Below are 27,798 nucleotides of genomic sequence, written 5' to 3' on the forward strand. Positions count from 1 at the left end.
ACAGGTTTTGATAAATCTCCCCCATTGGTTCTAGTGCCTCCTAATACTGCAGTGTAAATCTTCTCTGACCAAACCCGCATGTGCGTGTGAAACAGCTGTAACCAATTCTGCTGTGCCATTAAGGGGTGCTCCGGGAAGTTAAGAAAAATAAAAATGCCCCAAAGCCACCACAATACCTGTTCTGTGTCCCCTGTAGTTATCCTTGTGATTTTGTCAGCTCCTGTGGCCCCTGTTGTCTCCTGAATATTCTTTTTCCTTGCTTGCAGCCCAGACTACAACCCCCAGCAGTCAGTGCAGCTCTGTCTAATGGCTGCTAGCCAATTGTTATTACTATCTGTGTGCATGCTGTGTTGTTGTGAACACAGTCAGCAGCACACACTGTACATGTCTTTTATTTCAAACTATCTTTCCCCCCAGCAATAAATCATGCTATGCTCTGAATTGCAGCAATAGACAGACAAGGAGAGCGCTCCTAGTGTGATAGCGTAATGTAAAAGCAAAGATAAAGGACAAGATAACTTGCTCACCAAGTCTAGTTGTACTACGACCAAGTACAACTATGGTGAAGGCGTGAAGTGACCCTGCAACGGGCGAAGAGCGGCAGCTGCTCCTGGACACACAGGCGAAGAAATTAAGCGGATCCCTCCAGGGAACAAACCAGGATAGAGGCAGCACACAGGACTTCAAAGGTAAAATGGTTTATTTACCCGGCATGCAACGCGTTTCGCTGGATAACCAGCTTCATCCAGCGAAACGCGTTGCATGCCGGGTAAATAAACCATTTTACCTTTGAAGTCCTGTGCGCTGCCTCTATCCTGGTTTGTTCCCTGGAGGGATCCGCTTAATTTCTGAATTGCAGCAGTCAGTGATAAGATCTATAGCAGGAAAAGAGCAGCATTATGTGCTGAGTTGTGACTGAGAATTTTCACAGGAGACACTGGGCTTCTCTGCTTGCAAGATCCTCACACAGTGAGGGGGAGGGGAGGTGTAGCTGTGAAGCCAGATCTGAGAATGGCGTCTTTCTTCCTTTTTCTGCATGTGAGTTACAGCTGAAGGAGAAAAACTGCTCTATAAAGCTAATGAATGATATTTAGACAAATTAATAGGTTGGTGAGAGGGAAAGGATAGGCTATGTGTTTATTTCCCCGAAGTACCCCTTTAACTGCACTGTCCTGCACTTTTTTTGTACTTTGATGGTTCAAAGGGAACCTGTCATCAGTTTTCTGCTGCCAAAACCGTGAATATTAACTGGTGCAGACATCGCCAGTTTGAACGACTATGAATTTCAAAAGAGTAGGGAGAGACTCAGGTCCCGGCGGCATTTTGAAAGGAAAACTGTCAGCTTGCTCCCCCTGCACTAACCAGCAGTATTGGCTTGTAGTGCGGGGGACACTGGTCAATTTGATGCCTACCATGCCCGCATCCGTACCGCCGTTTGGCCAAAATCTTCAATTGTCTGTATATGCTAATTAGGTGCTAACTGGCACAAGTGGGGTTACTGGCACTCTGACATCAGCGCCGCTTGTCAGCGCCAACCAGCTCATCAATATTGCTCCCTTCCTCCGCCTCTCCCTCTTCATTACAGTGCGGGGAGAATAGGGAGAGGCGGAAGAAGGGGAGGAATATTGATGAGCTGGTCGGCGCTGCGGACAAGCTGCGCTGACGTCAGAGTGCCAGTTACGCTGCCTGTGCCAGTTAGCACCTAATTAGCATTTACAGAAAAACAAAGATTTCGGCCTAACGGTGGTACGGATGCGGGCACGGTAGGCATAAAACTGACCAGTGCCCCCCGCAACCCAACCAATACCACTGGTAAGTGCAGGGGAGCAAGCTGACAGTTTTTCTTTCAAAATGCCGCCGGGACCTGGGTCTCTCCCTCTCCTTTTTAAACTACGATTACTCTGAAACGTCCAAGGGTATCAGAGTAATTCATTGTCACAGACTGGCAATGTCTGCACTAGTTTAAGGCTGCCTGTGGTTTGGGCAGCATACTACTGATGACAGGTACCCTTTAAATATATGCTCCAAGTATTTGCTTTTTTTTACCTGTAAATCAGTGTCTGACCTATGAAAGAGCCTTGAAATATGAGAACTCCCTAGAATTACACCAGTCTCTTCTAGACAACCATTAACCTCCTCAGTAATAACAAGGGGCAAGAACCCAGAAAGCTGTCTGCAGATGGGAGTCTGGGGTGACTAATGTACCTAGTGATGTTTGGGGGCATTTGTATTCATCAGACATTGACTCCTAAGGTAGCTACCTATAGGTGGCGCTATAGAGGCAGTTTTCTCTCTGCTGGAGAGCTCATTTGAATACACATCTCTGCTATTTACCAGGCTGCTGCATTGGCTGTGCTGTAATGTAAAACAGCCATGGAGGTGCACATTCCCTGACTTTATACAATACTGACAGGACTGCTGACACCTAAATAACTTTTTAACCAACGCTGAACTTTATTCTGATCTGTCACCTCCCTGTCGTTGTAGAACGTTCCAGCAATCATTTGCAGATAGGCCGCGAGCAAGGACTTTATGGCAGATGTACATTGCATGTGTTATATCTTAGTTCAGGTTCACTGAACCCGCTGATGCCTTTTAAAGTGTAGGGTCATCTTTGGTGAACCTACAATAACATACGGTATAGAGTCATATAGGCACGATTCAAGGCTAGGACTATAGCCCATGCAGGTGCTATGGGGGCCTGCCGTTCAGAAATGGTTATTCTTCTGCAGTCTGAATTCTTGACTTTGCCCTGGCAGTTTCTCAATATGTTCTTATTGTCACATTTGCTTCAAGTAATTGCTTTCTAGCGACTGTAGTTTTACTACATCTACACTTAACTGTGACTGTACAGTGGTCCCTCAAGTTACAATATTAATTGGTTCTGGGACGACCGTTGTATGTTGAAACCATCGTATGTTGAGACCGTAACTCTATGGAAACCTGGTAATTGGTTCTGAAGCCACCAAAATGTCATCCAAAAATAGGAAAAGGTGAGGATTAAAGATAAATAAGTAGATAACTAATACAGATAAAGTAAGTCCTTACATAGAAAAGTAAGAAAGATCTGCTGGGAGCTGTAAATCACTGTCTATTTCAGTGATTCCCAAAGAGGGGGCCTCCAGCTGTTGCAAAACTACAACTTCCAGCATGCCCGGACAGCCTTCGGCTGTCCGGGCATGCTGGGAGTTGTAGTTTTGCAACAGCTGAAGGCACCCTTTTTGGGAAACACTGGTCTAAGTAGAGGACAGGAGCTTCTTCAGGGTCTTGTACAGAACACGCAATGTACTAAAAATAGTAAAATGAAGCCGCCCTCACCTGATGTCCAAAGGAGCAGCTAACCCTGGCACAGGTAAAGAGTACAGAACATGTAGTACCTCCCTGTACTGTAGGGGGCGCTACCAGACACCAGTCAGTGCATACACTTTAGGAATACAGGGGTTTTACCAGTGAAATGTCCATTCTGATTGGTCGGTTCTTTCGGCCATTGACACATTTCGCAGATTCCATAGCATTGCATGTTGAGTCTGGTTTCAAGTTACAATGGTCCAGAAAAGACCATTGTATGTTGAAACTATTGTATGTTGAGGCCATTGTAAGTTGAGGGATCACTGTATTTGTTCTAGACACTAGACTACCAGTGACTGTATCTGGCCCTCCTATGTAATGTAAATGAGTACATTCCAGAGCAGAGAGGCTGACCACAGATCTCCTCTCCGATAAAGCCATAGCCATGGCCATTCCTTCTGACAAGTTATTAAAGGTGAAATGAGAGCGTGTTCCCGATGCCCATATGATGATCAGGCAGAACATGCTTGTGACTCCCATTCCTGGTTGTCATGCTCGTAAAATTACAGTCACATGTAACTGACCTCTGCTGTTTGTCCTTTGTATACCATATAATCTATAGCCTACAGGGCAAATATTTGGAAATGGCAAGACAAAGATCTCCAAGCCAAATTTGTTTCCAGATATTAATATAGCGTTGTACGTCTCCAGTATTATTGACAGTGTCTGGGTTGGATTTACTAAGTAAGTACATTTCTTTACTGATTGTGATAAGTAATCTTTTAAGGCCATGTTCACACCACCGTCATGGTCTCTCTTATAGCAGATACTGTGACGGCAGTGCTTACTCTCTTAAAGGAAATTAACGTCTGTCGGTTTCTCTCATGATGTCTTTCGATTTGATAGGACAACTGTACATTCTGTGCGCTTCCTGTCAGATCTGACTGAACTAATGCTGTGGAAATTTAGTAAAAGACTACTTGTCCACGGGACTAAAATGGAGCAAAATCTACTTGTCCTTCATGACGATCCACTTGCCCAGGCCAATTTTCGCTTTTACGCTCTCATTTTTTCCTCCTCGCCCTATAATAGCCACAAATACCTACTATAATGATACCTTTTAATTTTTCAATAACACATTTTGGGAACCAAAAAATATATATTGGTGAAGTGAAATTGAAATAGTAAAAGAAAATTTTGCAGATTTGGTGGTTTTTCTTTTCTGCGCCATTTACCTTATGGTTGAGCTAACATGTTAGTTTCATACTTTAGGCCACCTGATTACAGTGATACCAGATTTGCATCGTTTCCGTCATGCTTTACAAATGAAAAAAAAATTCTGAACTTTTTTGAATTTTTTTGACCCCTGTAGCTTTATTTTTTTCCACATACCAGGCTGTATGAGGGCTCATTTTTTTTGCGCCATAATCTGTTTTTTGGATCGGTACCATTTTGTTATTGATCTGACTTTTTAATCACTTTTTAACTTTTTTTTCTGGGACATTATAAAAATTGCAATTCTGTGGTTTGGTATTTTTTTTACATTTACCGTACGGGATACATAATGTTATATTTTATTAGGTTGTACAATTACGCACGAAGCGATACCAAATATGTTTATTTTTATTATGTTTGCTTGTTTTTATATAGGAAAAGGGGGTGATTTGAACTCTTAACATGGAAGGGTTAATGTTTGTTTTTTTTTAAACTTTTATTAAAACTTTTTTTTTTTTTTTTGTTACACTTCATTAGACTTTTAGGAGGAATCATTAGATTCCTCATACAGATTAATAGAGTTCTATTGAACTCATTGATCTGTGTGCTCTTTGATCCATTGATAGAGCCTGGTCCAGCCAGGCTCTATCAATGACAGAGCCACGGGACAGCAGGGAAGCAGAGGTAAGCCCTCCAGCTACCTCTATAGTGGATCATCCCTCTGCGATCGCCCTGTGGGGGGCGATCCACCCCACGAGCCCACCAGGGAGCATTCACATGTCCCTTTAGACGCCGCTGTAAGCTTTGATAGCGGCGATCTAAAGGGTTAATAGCCAGCCGCGGCGATCGCCGCATACTGGCTATTAGCGGCGGCCCCCGGCTACTAAAAACAGCCGGGGGCTGCAGAGTATGGAGCGCCGCATGCTAGCTATTAGCGGCGGTGTGAAACTTGCGCCCTGTGCAGACGTGCGACCGCTCCTCCCCTCAGCTCTCCCAAGCTAGAGCTGGGGGGAGCGAAGGCAGAGGAAGCAGGTCTGCACGGGGAGCAAGAAGGCAGAGCAGGGGAGAGACAGCTTCTCATCTCCCCTGCTCTGCTTCGGAGGACACAAGTTTCCACAGCTGCGGCGCTTGTCAGGTCCGGTGTGTTATCTCCTGCAGACGTGCGGTGAAAAAATCAAACCCATGGCTCTGCCCTCACTCCTCCCCGCTCTGCCCTCGCTCCTCCCCACTGTACCTTCGGCAAACTTCGGAGAGCGAAGGGGAGGGACAGTCCGATTTTTTTCACGGGTTTGAATTTTTCACCTCACACCGGCCCTGCTTGCCTTAAGCCGGGCTAAGGGCCGGAAAAATTCACCTGCCCGGCGCCCGGAACTGCACGTCCCGGACGTCGGGCGATAGGAATTCCAAATCCCTGGGGTTTCGAACGCAACTGTGTGAAGACATCCTAAGTTAGGGTGCATGCACACCACAACTTTGCTATACAGTTCCCCTATATGGTTTCAAGTTAAAATACTTATGGAACTGTGTAGAAAACCCTATGCATTGACTTAACATTGTGTCAATGTCAAACGCATCATCCGGTTTAGTCCGTTTTGCATTCTATACGGTTTTGTCTGTTTTTTTTACCCGTACCCAAAACCGTAGACTACCACGTTTTTTGGTCCGGGTGAAAAACTGTATTAAACCGTATACTTTTTTTTGAACATGGGAGTCAATGGGACCCATACAGAACCATATGTGCGTATGGTACCATCTGGTTTTTGACTTTGCATGATGAAGTGAAACTTTATTCAAAATGTTCGGTTTTGAGGAATCCTTTTTTCATCAAAAACCTGACACGGGAACTGTATTGCAAAAACGTGGTGTGCCTGCACCCTTAGCCATAGACTGTATAAATATTTTCATTGGGAGTTAGCCATCCTTACTCTCCTTATAACATACAGGCCGTGGACAAACACTTGTTATTTAGTGCACAGAAAGGTAAGCACCTCATAAGGCGCCACTTTTTTACTGCTCTGCCAAGAAAAAAGACGATCTGGTCAAATTTGACTCTTTTTTTTCCCTATCACATCATATGTGAAGGAGTCCATTCTGCACAGATACAAGTTCTGGAAAAAACATTAACGAGACCATAGTGCTGGTTCATTCTTGGGGTCTGATCACAATTTGATGGCTTATCATAACAATATGCCTTTACTTTTTGAGATGGGAATAAGCCTTTACCTATTTTTAGACTGTTGGATGAATTTCCCATTGAAACCAACCATATTGCTTGACCTTTGAAAAATTGACAGATCAATGGGTAACTCAACCTTTCCTCTAGTTTTTTTCTTTCTAAGACATACGATCTATGTGGAACTAATCTATTGATGCATATTGTGTTTTTAGAGTGAAGAGGATAGATATGTATTCACAGCTGAATGGTATGATCCAAATGCTGCCCTGCAGAGGCGTTATCAGCTCCTATACTATCCCAAGGATGGATCGGTGGAAATGGTGAGTTTAATGACAGAAATGACAAATGTGATATTGATGTGATATCAGGTAAAGTAGAACCGAAATATGTTAGGGCATGCAGTTTTTCCCCCCCCACCTTGGGCTGCTTTCACAATTCACACTATACTTTTGCTCCGTTAAAAGATCCGCTATAAACTTCCGTTAGAAAACCCTTAAAAATGGCTGTTAAACGGGCGTTACAAAATCCCATTCATGTTTATGGGATTTTTTGAATATCCGTTATCACCCGTTATGAATAACGGATGTTATTTGTGATGGAAGAAAAAACGTCACATGCACAAATTTTTCTTCCGGCAAAAATAATGGTGGAATAACGTACGTTACAATTTTAACATTGAAGTCTATGGCAAATGGATGAGCCTTTAATGTAATCCGTTTGCACCCGGTTTATAATGTCCATTATTACTCCTGAGCATGCTCGGAAGAGGTGACATCAACAGTCTCCTGCAGTGCTGACTGACTACTACTACTCCCATCATGGAACAGACTCACTTCCATGATGGTAGTAGTAGTTCCGCAGCTGCAGGTGTCTGCCAGCAGCTGAGGAGGCTACATTAGTGTTTGTACTTCTACCCCCATCATGGAACAGAGTATGTTCCATGTTGGGGGTAGTAGTACAGGGGATAAGGGATTGATCGCATTGGATCTCACTTCTGAGACCAGATGAGATCAGCAGGTATAAAGCAGGGGAGGGGGTAGCATGCTGCGCTCCCCTGCGATGTACATACTACTGTGTAAACTTTCATTTTTAAATCCCCCGCTTGGAGCCCTGAATGGCTGGCACCGAGGAGCCCTGAATGGCTGGCACCGAGGAGCCATTCAGGGCTCTCGGCAGGGTTTTTAAACTTCTACTTTGACCCCCAAATGTATGCCCCCCGTGTATATTTAGAATAATTCATTGGCCCCAGTGTGCTTATCCTTATCCCCCCCCCAGTGTCTATATTTCTCCTCACACTGCCTGCTCCTTCTCTTCTTGGAGCAGGGCAGCAGCAGAGGGATATGTCGGGAACCGGTGGCGGTGAATGAATGTATGAATTATCCTGAAACTTTTCCCACCAAACTATATATCTCAGCTTCTCCTCTTCTATAAAATGATGCCTTCACATTGTTATGCATTTCCAGCTCTTGGGAAAAGAGATCAAACTACTAAGACGGTGCAGAATTTTGGATCAATTCAGCCAAAATTATTCAGTGGACATTAAGTCCAAAATGGTGCCTTTTGGTGCATTTATATACTAATACCAGTTTTACACTTTTAAAATATGATATCTATACCTGTACGATAAAATATAATATCTAAATTGTTTGTCAGTGCCCACTATTGTGACTTTGGCACGTGTGGTAAAATTTGTGTAATGTTCAGTGGTTTATGTTTTTAGCTATACCAAAGATTTGACATTTTGACTTAATGGGAATGTATCACCTAGATTTTTTTTCTGTTACTGAATAGTCAGATACTGAAAAATGTTTTTTTTTACTAATCTGTTTCTATTTTATAATAGCATTTTTTTATAAAAATTTTTTGTTTGTGGGGAGACAGGCCTCTAAGCTTCAGCTATTGTGAATGGTCAAAGAACTTCTGTTTTATGAAGGGCACTGCTTGAAAGTTGTTCTGTACAGAACAATACGTATCAGCTTACTATTAGGCATAGTGGCCAGACTGAAAGCTGCTAAATTTCAGGATTATTTTATAATATAGATGGCAAAATGGCAAATTATTTTAAAAAAAATCACAAAAACCTGTCATAATGTCACAATGTTTCTCAATACCTAATCCTGATCATGTACATATATTTTGTATGTGTCACCTATATTTCTCTAACAAATACCTTTTTTTCTGTTGCTCACTTGGTTTGTCATTCTTTGGAGGGGGGAGTGTCCTCACTCTGCATGACTGATCTTCCTCCCTGAGTCTGGTGTGCTGGGTCTCTTCATCCAATCACTGCAGGCTGCTCTGTAACCCCCTCCTATCTGTTTTCATGCTTCTGTCTGATAGGACAGGAGTGAGCACAGAGGAGTGCTAGTCCAGCTCTAAATTACTGGATTTTGTCCATGCCTGTGCTTTAGCTTGGACAAAGATGCTGCTGCAGCTGGACAGGGTTATGTTCTGCATGGGCCTTTTTTTATAAGCTATAATTTCTCTAAAATGGAAATAAAATGTACTTATTTTGCCAAACTATACAACATATAAAAAGTTTTTGAATCTGACAGTGCCCAAAATAATTAATAATTTTTTTTTTTTTTAAAAAGATCATTTTATTTTATGCTAGCTGAGTACCCGTCGTTACCCGGTTTTTCCTTCCTAATCCTTGTTGTGGAGGAAAATCAATCAGAGGAAGCTTTTGACTTCATATCACATCCTCATATATTGTTGTCATATACCAACCCCGTATCTCGTCCTCCTATCTCGTCCTCCTATCCCGTACTCCTCTCTCGACCTCCTATTCCGACTTCCTATCCCGTCCTTCTATCTTGACCTCCTATCCCGTCCTCCTATCCCGTCCTCCTATCCCGTCCTCCTATCCCGTCCTCCTATCCCGACCTCCTATCCCGACCTCCTATCCCGACCTCCTATCCTGTCCTCCTTTCCCGTCCTCCTATCTCGATCTCCTATCCCGACCTCATATCCCATCCTCATATTCCGACCCGTAATATGTGCACCAGGTATTGAAATATCTCCAGCCGTACGGAAGTTATGTGAGAACATACATTTCCCAGTGATTTGCATGGGACTTTAACCCCTTAAGGACAATGGACGTACTCCTACGCCCCCGTTTCCGAGTCCTTAAGGACCGAGGACGTAGGAGTACGTCCTGTCCTTTCCCGGCCCCCTGCCGCTAGCCGGAGGGGAGCCGGCCGATGCCTGCTGAAATCGTTCAGCAGGCATCGCGGCATATCGCCCAGGGGGATCATTATGCCCCCCCATGTCGGCGAATGCCGCAGATCGCTGGACAATTCAGTCCAGCGATCTGCGGCGATTCCGAGTCAATCGGGTCTCCAGTGACCCGGTGACCCGGAATTACTGGCTGATCGGGGCCGTCAGAGACGGCCCCGAACAGCCAGAGCCTGCAGGGGTGAGGTGGCACTCCGCCCCTCTTCCGGAGGACGTGAGCGGGTGCGGGACGTGCACCCCTGGTGCTGGGGACCCCGATCCCCGGCGTTAATGTTGGGATCGGGGCCCCAGGAGCGACGACGGCGGCGGCGGGACTGACCTGCAGCGGCGATCAAGCAGCAGCAGGAGGTGAGTGACAGCCTCCTGCTGTTGCTTAGCAACAGCTCCCAGCATGCAAAAAGGGCATGCTGGGAGCTGTAGTTATGCAACAGGAGGAGGCAGACCACCACAACTCCCAGCATGCACTTATGGGCATGCTGGGACTTATGGTTTTGCAACAGCTGGAGGCACATTCTTTCTATGGAAAAGTGTACCTTCAGCTGTTGTGTAACTACAACTCCCAGCTTGCACAAACAGCTTAAGTGCATGCTGGGAGTTGTAGTGGTGCATCTGCTGGTTGCATAACTACAACTCCCAGCATGCCCGTTGGCTGTCGGTGACTGCTGAGAGTTGTAGTTTTGCAACAGCTGAAGGCACACTGAGTTAAGTAGCAAACCAGTGTGTCTCCAGCTGTTTCATAACTACAATCCCCAGCATCCCCAGCCAAAGTAGTATGCCTCCGGCTGTTGCATAACTACAACACCCAGCATGCCCTTCCGATGTCCGTACATGCTGGGGGTTGTAGCTTTTGCAACAGCTGAAGGCACACTGGTTACAAAACACTGAGTTTGTTGCCAAACTCGGTGTTTCACAACCTGTGTGTCTCCAGCTGTTGCAAAACTACAACTCCCAGCATGCACTGATAGACCGTACATGCTGGGAGTTGTAGTTTTGCAACAGCTGGATGTTCCCCCCCCCCCCCCCAATGTGAATGTACAGGGTACACTCACATGGGCGGAGGATTACAGTAAGTATCCGGCTGCAAGTTTGAGCTGCAGCAAATTTTCTGCTGCAGCTCAAGCTGCCAGCGAGAAACTACTGTGCGACTGTACCCTAAAAACACTACACTAACACACAATAAAATAAAAAGTAAAAAAACACTACATATACACATACCCCTACAATAAAAATGAAAAATGTCTGGTACGCCACCGTTTCCAAAACGGAGCCTCCAGCTGTTGCAAAACTACAACTCCCTGCATGCACTGATAGACCGTACATGCTGGGAGTTGTAGTTTTGCAACAGCTGGATGTTCCCCCCCCAATGTGAACGTACAGGGTACACTCACATGGGCGGAGGATTACAGTAAGTATCCGGCTGCAAGTTTGAGCTGAGGCAAATTTTCTGCCGCTGCTCAAACTGCCAGCGAGAAACTACTGTGAACTCCCGCCCGTGCGACTTTACCCTAAAAACACTACACTACACTAACACACAATAAAATAAAAAGTAAAAAACACTACATATACACATACCCCGACACAGCCCCCCTCCCCTCCCCAATAAAAATGAAAAACGTCTGGTACGCCACTGTTTCCAAAACGGAGCCTCCAGCTGTTGCAAAACAACTACTCCCAGTATTACCAGATAGCCACTGACTGTCCAGGCATGCTGGGACTTTTACAACAGCTGGAGGCACCCTATTTGGGAATCACTGGCGTAGAATACCCCTATGTCCACCCCTATGCAATCCCTAATTTAGGCCTCAAATGCGCATGGCACTCTCACTTTGGAGCCCTGTCGTATTTCAAGGCAACAGTTTAGGGTCACATATGGGGTATCGCCGTACTCGGGAGAAATTGTGTTACAAATTATGGGGGGTATTTTCTGCTATTACCCTTTTTAAAAATCAAAAATTTTTGGGAAACCAACATTTTAGGTAAAACATTGTTTTTTTTTTTTACATATGCAAAAGTTGTGAATCACCTGTGGGGTATTAAGGTTCACATTACCCCTTGTTACGTTCCCCGAGGGGTCTACTTTCCAAAATGGTATGCCATGTGGTTTTTTTTTGCTGTCCTGGCACCATAGGGGCTTCCTAAATGCAGCATGCCCCCAGAGCAAAATTTGCTTTCAAAAAGCCAAATGTGACTCCTTCTCTTCTGAGACCTGTAGTGCGCCAGCAGAGCACTTTTCACCCCCATATGGGGTGTTTTCTGAATCGGGAGAAATTGGGCTTCAAATTTTGGGGGGTATTTTCTGCTATTATCCTTTTTAAAAATGTAACATTTTTGGGAAACCAAGCATTTTAGGTAAAACATTTTTTTTTTTTTTTACATATGCAAAAGTCGTGAATCACCTGTGGGGTATTAAGGTTCACTTTACCCCTTGTTACGTTCCCTGAGGGGTCTAGTTTCCAAAATGGTATGCCATGTGCGTTTTTTTTGCTGTCCTGGCACCATAGGGGCTTCCTAAAGGTGACATGCCCCCCAAAAACCATTTGTCGCTCCTTCCCTTCTGAGCCCTCTACTGCGCCCGCCGAACAATTAACATAGACATATGAGGTATGTGCTTACTCGAGAGAAATTGGGTTTCAAATACAAGTAAAAATTTTCTCCTTTTTACCCCTTGCAAAAATTCAAAAATTGGGTCTACAAGAACATGCGAGTGTAAAAAATGAAGATTGTGAATTTTCTCCTTCACTTTTCTGCTATTCCTGTGAAACATCTAAAGGGTTAATACACTTATTGAATGTCATTTTGAATACTTTGGGGGGTGTAGTTTTTATAATGGGGTCATTTATGGGGTATTTCTAATATGAAGACCCTTCAAATCCACTTCAAACCTGAACTGGTCCATGAAAAATAGCGAGTTTGAAAATTTTGTGAAAAATTTCCAAATTGCTGCTGAACTTTGAAGCCCTCTGATGTCTTCCAAAAGTAAAAACTCATAAATTTTATGATGCAAACATAAAGTAGACATATTGTATATGTGAACCCAAAAATGTTTTATTTGGAATATCCATTTTCCTTACAAGCAGAGAGCTTCAAAGTTAGAAAAATTCAAAATTTTCATTTTTTTCATCAAATTTTGGGATTTTTCACCAAGAAAGGATGCAAGTTACCATAAAATTTTACCACTATGTTAAAGTAGAATATGTCACGAAAAAACAATCTCGGAATCAGAATGATAACTAAAAGCATTCCAGAGTTATTAATGTTTAAAGTGACAGTGGTCAGAATTGCAAAAAACGCTCCGGTCCTTAAGGTATAAAATGGCCTGGTCCTTAAGGGGTTAAACGAAAACCCCGACCCTCACAAATTGGGGTAGTTAAGGGTTAAATTAACTATCCTATATTTTAAGTGGACATATAAGTAACATGTGACCAAGTATTATCAAAATATCTCCAGCCATTTAGAAGTTATGCAGTAACATATATTTGCCATAGACTTGTATGGGACTTTAAACAAAAACCCTGACCCTGGCAAATGGGGGGTAAGGGTTAAATCACCTATCCTATGTTTGTTGTTGACATATAAGTAACGTGTGCCAAGTTTCATGTTAATATCTTTAGCCGTTTGGACGTGATGCTGGAACATACACACATACATACACACATACATACACACGCACATACACACACAATTGAGTTTTATATATATATAGATATCTATTTTTTTTTATTTTTTTTACAAAAAACTCAATTGAACATTATTTTCATCATGACTATGTTTAACATTTTCCAGTTATTTTAGTAAAAATGGAAGTAAAATCTGTATTTTTAGCATGTAAATGCACTGTTTTAATTTTTCTTTTTCATAAACAATAGTCTGAAGATGTCCCTAAGAATATATTTACTTTATTATTTTTACAATGGGAATTATAGGAAATAATTTCTGTTCCTATGTAACATAATAATACCCACTAAAATAAAATGTGCTACCACTGCAAAAACATTTAAAAAAAGGTGTATGTACTCTGCTTACAATTCGCAGCTATTTCAAGAGGCTTATTTGGAAAGCTGGTGGTAATACTCAGAAAGCTCTCATTTAAAGTTTTTTTTTTTTTTTTTTTGTATTATTCTTTTTATTCTGGAGATCCAAGCTTCAATTCCAGTGAATGCTGAGGTTTTCAGAGTGGGAATGACTTTGATGGTCTTTGTCAGGTTATAGTGTGGGAAGGGATTTTAGAGTCCTGTAATGCTGTTTGTCATTGTAAAGGCTTGAAACATCGTTGATGTAATTGTTTGATATTAACATTATTGTTTGGGCAGTTGCTATATATTGTGGTTTGTTAATTCACATCCAAGTAAGCTCCCTTTCTTATATACATCTACTGCCATATTTGTTGGATAGCAGTAATCTGTGGGTTGTTGGGAAATAATGGCCCACTAGATCAATGTTACCCAACAGTGTGCCTCTAGTTGTCTGGGCATGCTGGGAGTTGTAGTTTGTCAACAGTTGGAAGCAGACTGGTTTGGAAACACTGCACCAGGTGTTCAGCATAATGTTTAGCTTAATTTTTTGTGGATGTGTCTTACACATTTGGAGAGATTAACCATTGGCGAGATTATCCCCTTTGGATAGGGAATAAGATGTCTGATCGCAGGGGTCTGGCTGCTGGGACACCCCGCGATCTCCATGTAGACACCCAGCATTCTGAACATTATGTTCAGAATGCTGGGATCGTGATCGTGATGTCAAGCCATGTCCCCTCTATTCATGTCTATGGGGGGGGGGGGGCGTGACATACGTCACCCCATAGGCATGAATGGAGGGGGCTTGGTGTGACGTCACAACCACGGCCTCCTGAACCAAGCATTCAGAACAATAAGACTATAAATTATACAATACAATTGTATGAAATAGTCCAGACTTCAAGGACGTAACCAGACCTAAAATATCTGGTACATAATGAACCCAATAATAAATATATGGTAAGGAGACCGTGCTTCAAATATAGATGATTTTATTAAAATATGAATAATACTATCTCCACACAGGGCCCTTGTGAAGAAAATAGTTAGATGTAAATCCATATATAACATCTAGTATATACGCTGTAATGCGCATAGGGTAGAAGCGAACATCCTTAGTCATCTCGCACAGTATAGCTGTGAGCTGCACTTTCTAGTTTCTATAATGTTCAAAACGCCGGGTGTCTACACGGAGATCGAGGGGGGGAGGGGGGGTCCCAGCGGCCGGATCCCCGCGATCAGACATAGGATAGGGGATAAGATGTCTAGCACCAGAGAAGACCATTAACCACCATAGAGTCCTAACCTAGCCTATAGAGTCTAACCTCATTATTGACTGATGAAGTTGGTTCTTCTTGGTAACATCCCACAGTAGAGGAAGATTACTTTTTTTAAAGTGACACGTCTTAAAAGACCTGTCATGATATTCTTCAATGAACAACAGTATCATTTGTCCCTATCTTTTATTCTGCTGATGAACAGGGCTTTTGTTAGGCTTTGGGTCAGTCCACTTGCAGCCTCTTTACTATGTTCTAATTGATCCCTTTTTTGTCATATCAATTTCATATCAAGGGAATATTTACTTTAAAGCAAATCTGTTAGCTCTATTTGCTATGGGCTGCAGACACTGTTGGGAGCTGATGGCTAAGAAATAAAAAAGGCAATTTGACAATCACCAAGTGTCAAGAAGGTTTGGCCAAACTGCTAAGTGCCACAGCCTGGCATGCTTCCTTGCTTGTCCTTGCCTCCCAGATCCTCTTTGATTGACATTCAGGGCTCAGTACATCAGTCAAGCAGGAGCTGGGAAGTAAGGAAGCATGCCAGGCTATGGCACTTGAGCAGCTCAGCTCTGCTTCCTTGACACTCTGCTGAGAAATAATAAGGTAATTTTGTAAGCCTGGTAGCCACCATCAGCTCCAGGTAGGGTACAGTTTGCTTTTACACCCTAACAGCTGTTCAACGGTGTCTGCAGCACTTAGCAGAAAATACAGCAGACAGATTCCTTTAAAAGGCAAAGCATAAAGTTGGCTAAGGCCTGTGAAGAAGGGGAGACTAAGACCGTTTTGCTTTTATTTTCATTTTCTCTTCTGTGGTGTGTGAAGCCTTGTAGTGTTGGCAAACTGTTGAGGTGGAAACTATTCCAAAGGATGCACCGCACTTTCCTGAAGATATTAAAACTAAGTGAATAGGTACGTTCACACTGGAATTCCCGCAGAATTGTGGATATCCGCGCAGTGAACATTACCATCAGTGTGAATGGGTCTTCCGCGAGACCCGTTCGCACTGAGGAATTTCAGCAGCGGAATTCCGCAGCTTAAATTGTTCCGTACAGAGAATGAATATGTTAATTCTTTGTGCAGAATTCCGCGAGTACTGCATAGCTGTCAATGGTGATTGCGCAGTCGTACCACTGATGTATTTTCGCCGGTGGCCGCCAGACGGAATATCCGCTCGTGGAATTCTGCAAGCAGAGATTCCACAGTATGATCTGTACCGTTAGGATGATGAAGATTCTGGTCCCCATTTTTTAAAAGGGTTATTCTGGGGATCAAAGGGTGCCAGAACCTATGTACACTGGTTTTGTTGTGTATGTTGGGCACATATTTTGGTGCAGTTAAGTGATTGTGCCTTTACAATGCGCATTTTAGTGTAGATGTTTTCCAAAACTTCCCTGTAGCAGAGCACTTCATGGTAATTTTTTGCAGTGGTCATGAATTTATCATTTGGTAATTTATTTATATGACTTTCTCACAAGTTTTTTTGTTTTATTTTAAAAACTAACCCTTAAAGGCTAGTGGCACACTGCAACTTTTTTGTAGCACAACTATTTTTTTTTTTTACCTATTGTCCTAAGCAAAACATTGAGTCATGTGCTATTTGACTGCAGAGCTACAGAAAGTTGCAGTGTAGCCCATAGGGTTGTGGTGGTGCAAGCAGCACACGGTGGAGTCCTGTTTTGATCTGCTTATTTATTTGCTTATTTCTCCCTAACATGAATCTGTCATCAGTATCACCTGCACTAACCAGCTAATACAGGGTTATAGTGCGGTTGGCACCAATGAAAATCATACTTACCGATTTTCAGTCCATGACTCTCCTGTAATTCTTGGTCTTCTGGATATGCTAATGAGCCTACTTGGTGCATGGCTTCTGTGCATAGTGACGTCTGGTGTTCTGAAGATCTGTGTGTGCTGGCTTCTTCATTGTCAAACCTCCTTCCCCTGTGCGGAGTCTGCTATGCTGCAGAGTGGAGCTCAATTCTGCAGCATTGCATTCTCAGTACAATGAAGAAGCCAGTACAAACAGATGTCACCATGCATGGAAGGCTTAGAAATAACCCCCCCCCCCCCCGCCGTGCACCAGGCACGCTCCTTACCATATCCAGAAGTCCAAGCATTACGAAAGATTGGTAAGTATGATTTTTATCAGTGTCACCCACACTATAACCCTGTACCAGCTGGTTAGTGCAGATGATACTGATTATGTTAGCCCCGAGCCAATTTGTTTGACACTAATGGTTTATTTTTGTTTTTACAGTATGATATAAAGAATCACCGTGTCTTCTTGAGACGCACAAAGTATGACACATTACGCAAAGAGGACTTCTACGTTGGAAATAAAATAAATGTCTTTTCTCGTCAGCTTCATCTGGTTGACTATGGGGACCAGTACACTGCCCGTAAAGTTGGCAGTAAAAAGGAGAAGTATGTTTTACTCATAAATTCTGTGTGGTGCCAGATTTCTTTTTTTTTTCAGGCTTCTTGTAAATAAAGATAGTCTTAATATTTTCATTTTCAACCCCTGTGTTCATATACGGCATCAGAAGATGAAATCGGCTTACTGCTTAAATCCTTTTTATTTGTCACATTCCTAACAAGTTGGGCCGGTCGGCTATGTCTCTTGCAGAGGTGCATTTTTAATAATAACTGTGTGGCTCCTGTGTGTATATGTATATATAATATATAAAAAGATACCATGAGCTGTAATTCCTAATGTTCTGAGTATCCAGGCTGTTCATTTCTGTAGCCACAGCCATCATTTTCTCCATTTACAGTCTTCTTATTTACAGTCTTTTTTTCCCATATAAATTTTACTTTTTTATTATGTCACAGGTTTGTATGCACAATGTTTTCAGAAAATAGCTACAGAATTATATATTTTTTACTGCACAAAGCATAATAGTAAAAGCCAATGCAGACTCATAAATATTTATAAGAAATGTGTTTTTGGGCATACTTGAAATGATCAATCAAATATAATCATATAAGGTTGAACACTTTTGAAAAATCTGTTTTAGGTAACCACACCTGTTTAGGAACAAAACATTGTGGTATTGAAACAACGCAATGCCATAATGAATTTTTAAGGAAGAAAAGGAATGGTGGACATGTGTACAAGAGCTTTTTACTGTACAGTGGTCCCTCAGGTTACAATATTAATTGGTTCCAGGATGACCATTGTATCTTAAAACCATTGTATGTTGAAGTATGTTCTATATAGAAAAATGCTAATTGTTTTAAAGCCCCCAAAATGTCATCCAAAAAATAAAAAAGTGAGAATTGAAGAAAAATAAGTAGATAGCTAATACTGATAAAGCAAGTCCTTACATATAAAAGTATGAAAGAACTGCTGGGAGCTGTAAATCACTGTCTATGTAGAAGACAGGAGCTTCTTCAGGGTCCTGTACAGTACACACAGTGTCCCAAAAAAGTAAAATGGAGCCACTTTTACCTTGCCCGGTCCAAAGAAGCAGCTAACCCTGGCACAGGTAAAGAGTAGGAAAGAACATGTAGTACCTCACTGTACTATAGGGAAGCGCTACCAGATAGCCAGACTAGCCCTTGACCAAGTACTTTGATCTCTTTGCTCCCCCTGCAGGACAGAAATATTAACACTCCCAGGGTCCAGTCTGTGATTATTCCCACCTACCCTACAAAGTGGCTCTTCATTCTACTGGATGAGTAGGAGCGAAAAGATTTGAGGCAGAAACATGGTTGATGGATCCACTACAACACAAATAAAGTTAAAACTTGCTGGGTGTTGTTGCTATCTGTCCTATTATTAGGGCCCCTGCAATTTTTACTTTATATGGTTATAAGGCCAGTTATGTTGCTGATGTTTTCCCCAGCTGGGGTACTGGATAGAGCAAGATGAAACTCTCTGAATTCTGATGTTCTGTCCAGGTACTCTGGCTGTGGTAGTAGCAGCACTGGATGACCTTTGGTAAGTTGCAGAGGGAGGCAGTGCCACTGGATTGCTAATTCTTATTGAGTCTCTGTGATAATGTTCTGTGTCTAGAAAGGATGCTTTAAAAAGATATAGTTAAAGAGGTTATCTGGGGAAGAAATCTTTTTAGAAGGGACAAGAGGTGTTGCAAACAAAAAGAATTAAGGCATTCTCACCTGCCTGATCGTCCACCACTGCCATTCCGATGGCTTCTGGTGAGCTCCTGCAGGGTTCGCACGTCATTGTAAGCAGGAAAAGGCAGAGAGCATCAGGGATCAGTAGGGGAGGTATCGGTGCAGATGAGTATGGTTTATTTATTTTTTCATTATTACCGGGTCCTACCTTTAAAGCTACCTTTAAAAAAAAAATTATAATAATATATATATAGGACTTTGTGCCAAGCCAGATTTCTCCCCGATCAGTCCCGATCAGCTTCTGAGATTCCGTAACAGGAAACCTGATGAGCTGCTTTGCATATTCCCTTTCCCAGAAAGCCCGTGGAGTGCTACTGGCCTTCTTTGAATCTTCATTCGCCAGAAGTGGCACCTCTCTCTAACAGGAATACTTATCCCTTTGACATACAGTCATGGCCATAAATGTTTGCACCCCTGAAATTTTTCAAGAAAATGAAGTATTTCTCACAGAAAAGGATTGCAGTAACACATTTTTTGCTATGCACATGTTTATTCCCTTTATGTGTATTGGAACTAAACAAAAAAAGGGAGGGGAAAAAAAACCAAATTGAACATAATGTCACACCAAACTCTAAAAATGGGCTGGACAAAATTATTGTCACCCTTTCAAAATTGTGGATAAATAAGATTATTTCAAGCATTTGATGCTCCTTTAAACTCACCTGGGGCAAGTAACAGGTGTGGGCAATATAAAAATCAGACCTGAAAGCATATAAAAAGGAGAGAAGTTCACTTTGTCTTTGCATTGTGTGTGTGTGTGCCACACTAAGCATGGACAACAGAAAGAGGGGAAGAGAACTGTCTGAGTACTTGAGAACCAAAATTGTGTAAAAATATCAACAATCTCAAGGTTACAAGTCCATCTCCAGAGATTTAGATTTGCCTTTGTCCACAGTGCGCAACAGTATCAAGAAGTTTGCAACCCATGGCACTGCAGCTAATCTCCCTGGACATGGACGGAGGTGAAAAATTTATGAAAGGTGTCAACGCAGGATAGTCCGGATGGTGTATAAGCAGCCCCAGACAAGTTCCAAAGATATGGAAGCTTTCCTGCAGGCTCAGGGAGCATCAGTGTCAGGGAGAACTATCCATCAACATTTAAATGAAATGAAACACTATGGCCGGAAGACCCAGGAGGACCCCACTGCTGACACAGAGACATAAAAAAAGCAAGACTACATTTTGCCAAAATGAACTTGAGTAAGTCAAAATCCTTCTGGGAAAAAGTCTTGTGGACAGATGAGACCAAGATAGAGCTTTTTGGTAAAGCACATCATTCAACTGTTTACCAAAAATGGAATGAGGCCTACAAAGAAAAGAACACAGTACCTACAGTGAAATATGGTGGAGGTTCAATGATGTTTTGGGGTTGTTTTGCTGCCTCTGGCACTTGGTGCCTTGAATGTGCGCAAGGCATCATGAAATCTGAGGATTACCAATGGATTTTGGGTCGTACTGTACAGTCCAGTGTCAGAAAGCTGGGTTTGTCCTTCCAGCAGGACAATGACCCCAAACATACGTCAAAAAGCCCCCAGAAATGGATGGCAACAAAGCACTGGAGAGTTCTGAAGTGGCAGCAATGAGTCCAGATCTAAATCCCATTGAACACCTGTGGAGAGATCTTAAAATTGCTGTTGGGAAAAGGCGCCCTTCCAATAAGAGAGACCAGGAGCAGTTTGCAAAGGAAGAGTGGTCCAACATTCCGGCTGAGAGGTGTAAGAAGCTTATTGATTGTTATAGGAAGCGACTGATTTCAGTTATTTTTTCCAAAGGGTGTGCAACCAAATATTAAGTTAAGGGTGCTAATTATTTTGTCCAGACCATTTTTGGAGGTTAGTGTGACATTATGTCCAGTTTTCTTTTCCCCCCCTCCTTTTTTGGTTTAGTTCCAATACACACAAAGGGAATAAACATGTGTTACTGCAATCCTTTTCTGTGAGAAAAGCTTCATTTTCAAATTTCAGGGGAGCCAACATTTACAGCCATGACTGAATGTATGTGTGTGTGTGTGTGTGTGTGTGTGTGTGTATATATATATATATATATATATATATATATATAGTCCCCAGACAGCCCCTTTAATAAAACTGATCCTGAATACAAAAAAAAGGAAGATAAGCAGAAATGCTTTTGCAGGTTTTAATGACATTATTTGTAGTGAAGCGCACAATACTGTGTATTTGCTTTCTTGTACATTTTATACATTCTCATCGTATTTTGTGGTTGCCTAGATGGTAGAAAAAAAATTCCTAACCTATGTGTCTTATTGTGTAGGACTCTAGCTATGATCAAACCTGATGCTGTTCCAAATATGGGCTCAATCATTGAAGCTGTTCTAGATTCAGGATTTACTATTACCAAAGCCAAGATGGTTCTATTGACCCGGTAAGTGTCTGTTTAGGAAATGTCTTACCTCAAGAGAAAGATCAATGGAGCAGGAAAAATATTAGGTAGAATTTATGAATGTCAGTGGTTTTCATTGTTGCAGCTGTGATTTGTATATTGTACACAAAAATAGATGAAATAACAACAAGGTTTTTCTTTTCATTTGGCCCTGGTTTTCTTTTTTTAATATGGTTGTGGAAAAAATTCAGAACATTGGGGGAGATTTATGAAAACTTGTGCAGAGGAAAAGTTGCCCATAGCAACCAATCAGATCACTTTTTTCATTTTCCACAGGCCCTTTTGAAAATGAAAGAAGCAATCTGATTGGTTGCTATGGGCAACTGGGCAACTTTTCCTTTGCACAGGTTTTCATAAATCTCCCCCATTGTACACTGCATTGCCTTACATAGGAAATGCCAGAAAACATTGTTAAGGGTATGTTCACACAGATTTGATGCGCAGGATTTGTAACTGCTGATTAGAAGATGTGCTCAGTCATTTAGTTTACACTGAAATCTGCAGCAGAAAATCCTGTGCATCAAATGAGTGTACGTGTGAACGCACCCTAAAGCAACTCTGCATCTGGAGAATGCCTTTTTAGGGTATGTTCACACGAGCGGATTTGCAGCGGATTTTACGCTGAAGGACCATCTGTATTCTGCCTTTACATGTGCCTGCTCGGAACGGCAATACGCCACTACGAGCAAACACAGTGCGATGTGCGAGTCACCTTGTGCATGCGCAGTATACTCGCACATCGCGGCAGCTCTCAGCCTAGCTCATTGAGCAGGGGGAGCGGCCGCAATGTGTGCGAGTACAGTGCGGCACATCGCTTCAGTGTGTCTGCACGACGCTACGAGCAGGCACATGTGTAGGCAGAATACAGCGGGTCCTTCAGTGGCGGATCCGCAGAGAAATACGCTGCGAGAATCCACTCGTGTGAACGTACCCTTATATCTGGTGGGATCACCAGTGTATGCTTCCTCTTCTGGCTTCAGGCTGGAAGAACAGCTTTTTTTTTTCTTTTGTTTTAATATGCAAACACAATTTTTCAAGCTTGTTACATACGGATCTTATGTTTGGCTGGCAATAAACTTTATATTACACTTTAGTTATATAGCTAAAACCAAAGTTATCTTGCCAAAACCAAGATTGGGTCCAAAACACAAAAAAGGAACACTTCTTCACATCGCAATCTTTCTCTGTATTTGTTTTGTTCTTGGGTGTGGGTACATTTTATTTTATTTATTTATCAATTTATTTTACCATAATACAGATATCTCTCTCATTTACTGGCATTGATCCTTGCTTTCTTGAGGTTTGCTGCCCTATGATACAAAACATAAGAGCCTTTAGGGACAGAAATACGGTAGAACATTTGCATTTGCAGGTATGTTTATCCACAGCCACAAATCTGATTTGTTTTGTATTTGCTGTTGCCGATTTTAGTTCAAATTCAGCAAAATCAGCACTAAAATACATTGCTCAAAAAAATAAAGGTAACTCTAAGATAACACATCCTAGATCTGAATGAAAAACAAAAAGTACAACGGAGTGCTCCCTGTGTGGAATCAATGCGGGCTGAGCGGTGAGGGAGTACAGATAATGAAAACTCGCTCACCTGATTAGGTTGTGCTGGAAAGGCACAACGCTCACAGAGGTGTAAATGAATGAGACTGCAGCGGCTTCCCACGCCGGCTGGCGGACGTGATAATATGCAGGAGGGAAGGAGGAGAAAGTGGAAGCTGAGGTCGCGCTGTCATCAAGTGGAACAAATCCGGGGTATAGAGGTAAATTCCTTTATTTGAAATACATGCAACGCGTTTCAAAACACTCAGGTTTTTTCATCAGGCATGATCTAACAAGGTTTTGGCTGACATTTATACAGGATGTGATCATGATGTCACAATCACGTGACATATTGATCCTTTGTAAAACATGGAAAAAGGTAAAAGCAAAAGTATGGAAAAAAGATAACAGCTCATTTATGAGAAAAAGACACACGACCCATATATCCTTATACATTAATAAATACATTGCAAGGTATAAAATATACACAAAAAATATATTTAAAAAATATATATACAAAAAATTTTACGTATAAAAAGAACATATAGACGTATCCATATATGTATGTATATATAAAAAACATGCAAAAGATTTGCAAATGGATACACATACACACATATACATACACACACACATCACAGCATTAAGCAAGGATATCCCAAAAGGAAAAAACTTATGATGAAATTAAAGATTAAAAAGTCGTCTTTTCGATCTGTTCATTTAATCCATATGGCCATAATGAATTTATATTAACAATCCAAAAAGACTCTATTAATAAGTGTTTGGTATCTATTATATGTGTCCTCGGGAATAGCTTCAATAACAGTCAGACACTGGGGATCACTAGCGTGGATCATGGTGATGTGCTTGGAGACACTATGTTGTATGAATTTATTTTGAACATTAAAACAATGTTTATTCATTCTTAGTGTCTGGACAGTGCGGCCAATATATTGGATTCCACACTTACATGTGAGGAGATAAACCACATACATGGAAGAACAATCATGTCTTCCTTTGGTGGAAAAATTCTCACCTGTTGAAAAGGAATTAAATGTAGAGGTGTCCTTTTTGGAAATCCATGAACAACCAAGACAACGAGGATATTCACATTTAAAAGTGCCAGTACAGGATGGGGATATATCTTTTATATTATTTATATTCCCAGATACAACCGTCTTAAGGCGGCCCGGAGCTAGATGATTTTTTAATGTGCGGGCTCTCCGGTAAGTGACGTCATGATCACATCCTGTATAAATTTCAGCCAAAACCTTGTTAGATCATGCCTGATGAAAAAACCTGAGTGTATTGAAACGCGTTGCATGTATTTCCAATAAAGGAATTTACCTCTATACCCCGGATTTGTTCCACTTGATGACAGCGCGACCTCAGCTTCCACTTTCTCCTCCTTCCCTCCTGCATAGATCTGAATGAATGAACTAATCGTATGAAATACTTTTGTCTAGGGCTGCAGCTAACGAAAAAATGTCAAAATTCCAAAAAAAAAGGGGTTCAGCTGATTCTACTTGAAAAATTATGTACAATGGCCGTATTAAAAGTTTCTAGCATGTGATGTGACCAAACAACAGCAATTTTAGATAGTTTTTTTTTTTTTTACGTTCATTCATTATTAACGATCCTGTACAGCAACCAGCATACATTTGATACTGCCGCATGAGTAACTGTATGAACTATTAAAATAAAACATTAATGATTTACTAATATTTTAATAGTTCAGACATTTAGCCATGCGGCAGTATCAAATATGTAAACAAAAAATTATTTTACTTTTTTTGTATAGCAATAGGAAAAGGGGGAGCTAATTTTTATTGGGGGGGGGGAGCAGTAAATTTACATTTTTTTTCCTTTTTTTTTTTTTTTTCTTTTTTTATATAGCACTCCTATACACATGGGGGTATGTGGGGAGCATTGCACCCTTGTGTATGTAGTACAGACACTAGGATGCAATGCTCTGCACATGCTACCATTTGTATAGCAGTGTGTATGTAGTACACAAACACTGCTATACACATGGGGGTATGTGCAGAGCATTGCATCCTAGTGTCTATACTACCGTCACAAAACAGGATACGGGTCAAAAATGAGCCAACCGGAGTCACCATTTGACTCCGATCTGCTCATTAAAGTAAATAAATTTCAGCGCCGGTCCGGCTGGGGTATGAGAGCGCCCAGTTTTCCCCTCCCCCAGTCGGATCCGGCAACCGTACCGTGCTGTGAATGCAGCCTTACCTAAACTATATAGCATCAGCATCAGAAAAATATGAATGCTTTCTTCCACAAACAGCCCCCCACCTTTTTTAGGGTGCGTTCACACGTGTGTATTTTTGTTGCAGATTTGCTTCAGCAGATTTTGCTGCCCATTGACTTCAATGGGCAGCAAAATCTCCTGAAGCAAATCTGCTGCAGATTTGCAGCAGAAAATACGCACGTTTGAACACACCCTTACACAGGTTTTATGCAGTACTGCAACTACTAACCATTGACTTCAACAAAGCTGAACTAAAATACCAGTCATAGACCACTATAGACAAGTGTGATACTGTTTTTGGAAGAAAGCAGCCCTGTTTTTCTAAGTAACCCCTATACGGTTCATGAATTAAAATGATTGAAACTGGGGAGTAAAAGCCGTGATAAAAGGGAAGCACTGATCAGTTATGTTGTCAATAGATAGTTGTGTGATTGAAAAAAAAAAGATAAACTATATTTATTACTGATATTCATTGATTTAGTTTGTCTTATTAATAATGGCATTAGTAAAAATCTATTCTTAGTGACTTAAGGCATTGCTATCTTGCACACAGCTCTCAAGGGATACATTGCTAAGCAACAAGTATGCTAATCATGACTGCCAAAATTATCTCATTGGTAATGTTAACAAGATCCTTTTTTTCTACATGTCCAGTATCCTGGATCAGTTCTTTCACAAAGACAACCCATAGCTGTATATCCTGTTAGGGCATATACAAATATGAGGAGTCCTCTTCTAATGACCCTTGAGCCAGAAGACAGAGCCACTCTATTTAGGCAGATGCCATGGAATATTATTGTACGTTTTTTTCCTATGCTACAGTCTTTAAAGGGGTACTCCGCTGCTTAGCGTTTGGATCAAACTGTTCTGAACACTGGAGCCAATGCCGGGAGCTCGTGACATTATGAGGGGCGGGGCTATGACGTTACGAGCTGCCGGCTCCAGCGTTCGGAACAGTTTGTTCCAAACGCTGAGCAATCGAGTACCCCTTTAACCATAAAATGTTCCTCCATAAGATAATCTGGCAGTGTATAGCATACAAAGCTTAATGCATCTAATTCCTTTTCTTGATTTAGTACCTCAGTAAGACTAGGTGCTATTATTAGCCAAAACCTGAAGCAGAATCCACACAGAGAAAAACTGTAATGGAAAGATTTGCACCTTTTTCTGTATTTTGGATTCACTCCTGGAATTGGCTAAAAATACTACTGTACACATGAACCCAGCAAATTTTTTGGATGTTTAAGGGTATTTGGACATGACAGGTCCACTTTAATATGTGACTAACCATAAAAGGTGATGTCCTTCATATGTGTCCTTTGTACACTTTTTACATGATCATGAAGATGAGTGTGTAATGAGGAAGATGAGGAACAAACAACAAAACGCATTGTATCATTCAACAGTAGTGCCGCTAATGTAAAGTATTGTCCAATCTGGGAAAAACGCCATGCGCAAGTTTACGGTATTAGTGTACGCTACGCTAATTGCGTAATGTCGCGCATGCGCAGTAGTTCTAGCATAGGATCGCGCATGCGCAGTGCGTTACTTGCTTGTTATCACCGTAGGTGTAGTTTCTTGGATCACCCGTGGATTTTTCATATCGCACATGTGCACTGCATATAGAACCGCGCCTGCGCAGTGCGTTAATTGCTTGTTATCAGCGTAGGTGTAGTTTATTGGATCACCGTGGATTTTTCATATCGCACATGCACACTGCACTGTGGGTTAATTTCAGTTTTAACTTCTGTGTTAATATATGCACACTGCACTGTGGGTTAATTGTATTTTTTACTTCTGTGGGTTAATATATGCACACTGCACTGTGGGTTAATTTCAGTTTTAACTTCTGTGTTAATATATGCACACTGCACTGTGGGTTAATTGCAGTTTACACTTCTGTCGCTCAATATAATTAAAATCATACACTTGATGACATAGCGTAAAGCGTAACTGCGCAGTTAGCGCAGCCTAAGTGCTACTGCGCATGTGGGAGATTGGACTTTTCCACAATAGATCTAAAGTACAGTGGTCCCTCAACATATAATGGTAATTCGTTCCAAACGAGCCATCGTTTGTCGAATCCATCGTATGTTGAGGGATTCGTGCAATGTAAAATATAGGAAGCTGTACTCGCCTGTCCCCGCCGCTCCGGACCACGTCCTGCCGCTCCCGATGGTGACCCCGGGCCTCCGCTGGGCTCTCCTGGTCTTCTCCGGTCCTCTGCTT

General features: G+C 41.8%; 1 protein-coding gene across 1 annotated transcript in view; it reads left to right on the forward strand.

The window, feature by feature from the left end:
- Window positions 1-27,798, forward strand: part of NME7 (NME/NM23 family member 7) — a 185,791-nt gene that overhangs the window by 39,182 nt on the left and 118,811 nt on the right. The window contains exons 2-4 of the mRNA XM_056558201.1: window positions 6,892-6,999; window positions 17,464-17,630; window positions 21,621-21,731. Of these exons, the coding sequence (XP_056414176.1) occupies window positions 6,892-6,999; window positions 17,464-17,630; window positions 21,621-21,731 (386 nt within the window). The remainder of the gene's footprint in view (window positions 1-6,891; window positions 7,000-17,463; window positions 17,631-21,620; window positions 21,732-27,798) is intronic.

This window comes from Hyla sarda, chromosome 2, assembly GCF_029499605.1.
Source record: "Hyla sarda isolate aHylSar1 chromosome 2, aHylSar1.hap1, whole genome shotgun sequence".
NCBI lineage: Eukaryota > Metazoa > Chordata > Amphibia > Anura > Hylidae > Hyla > Hyla sarda.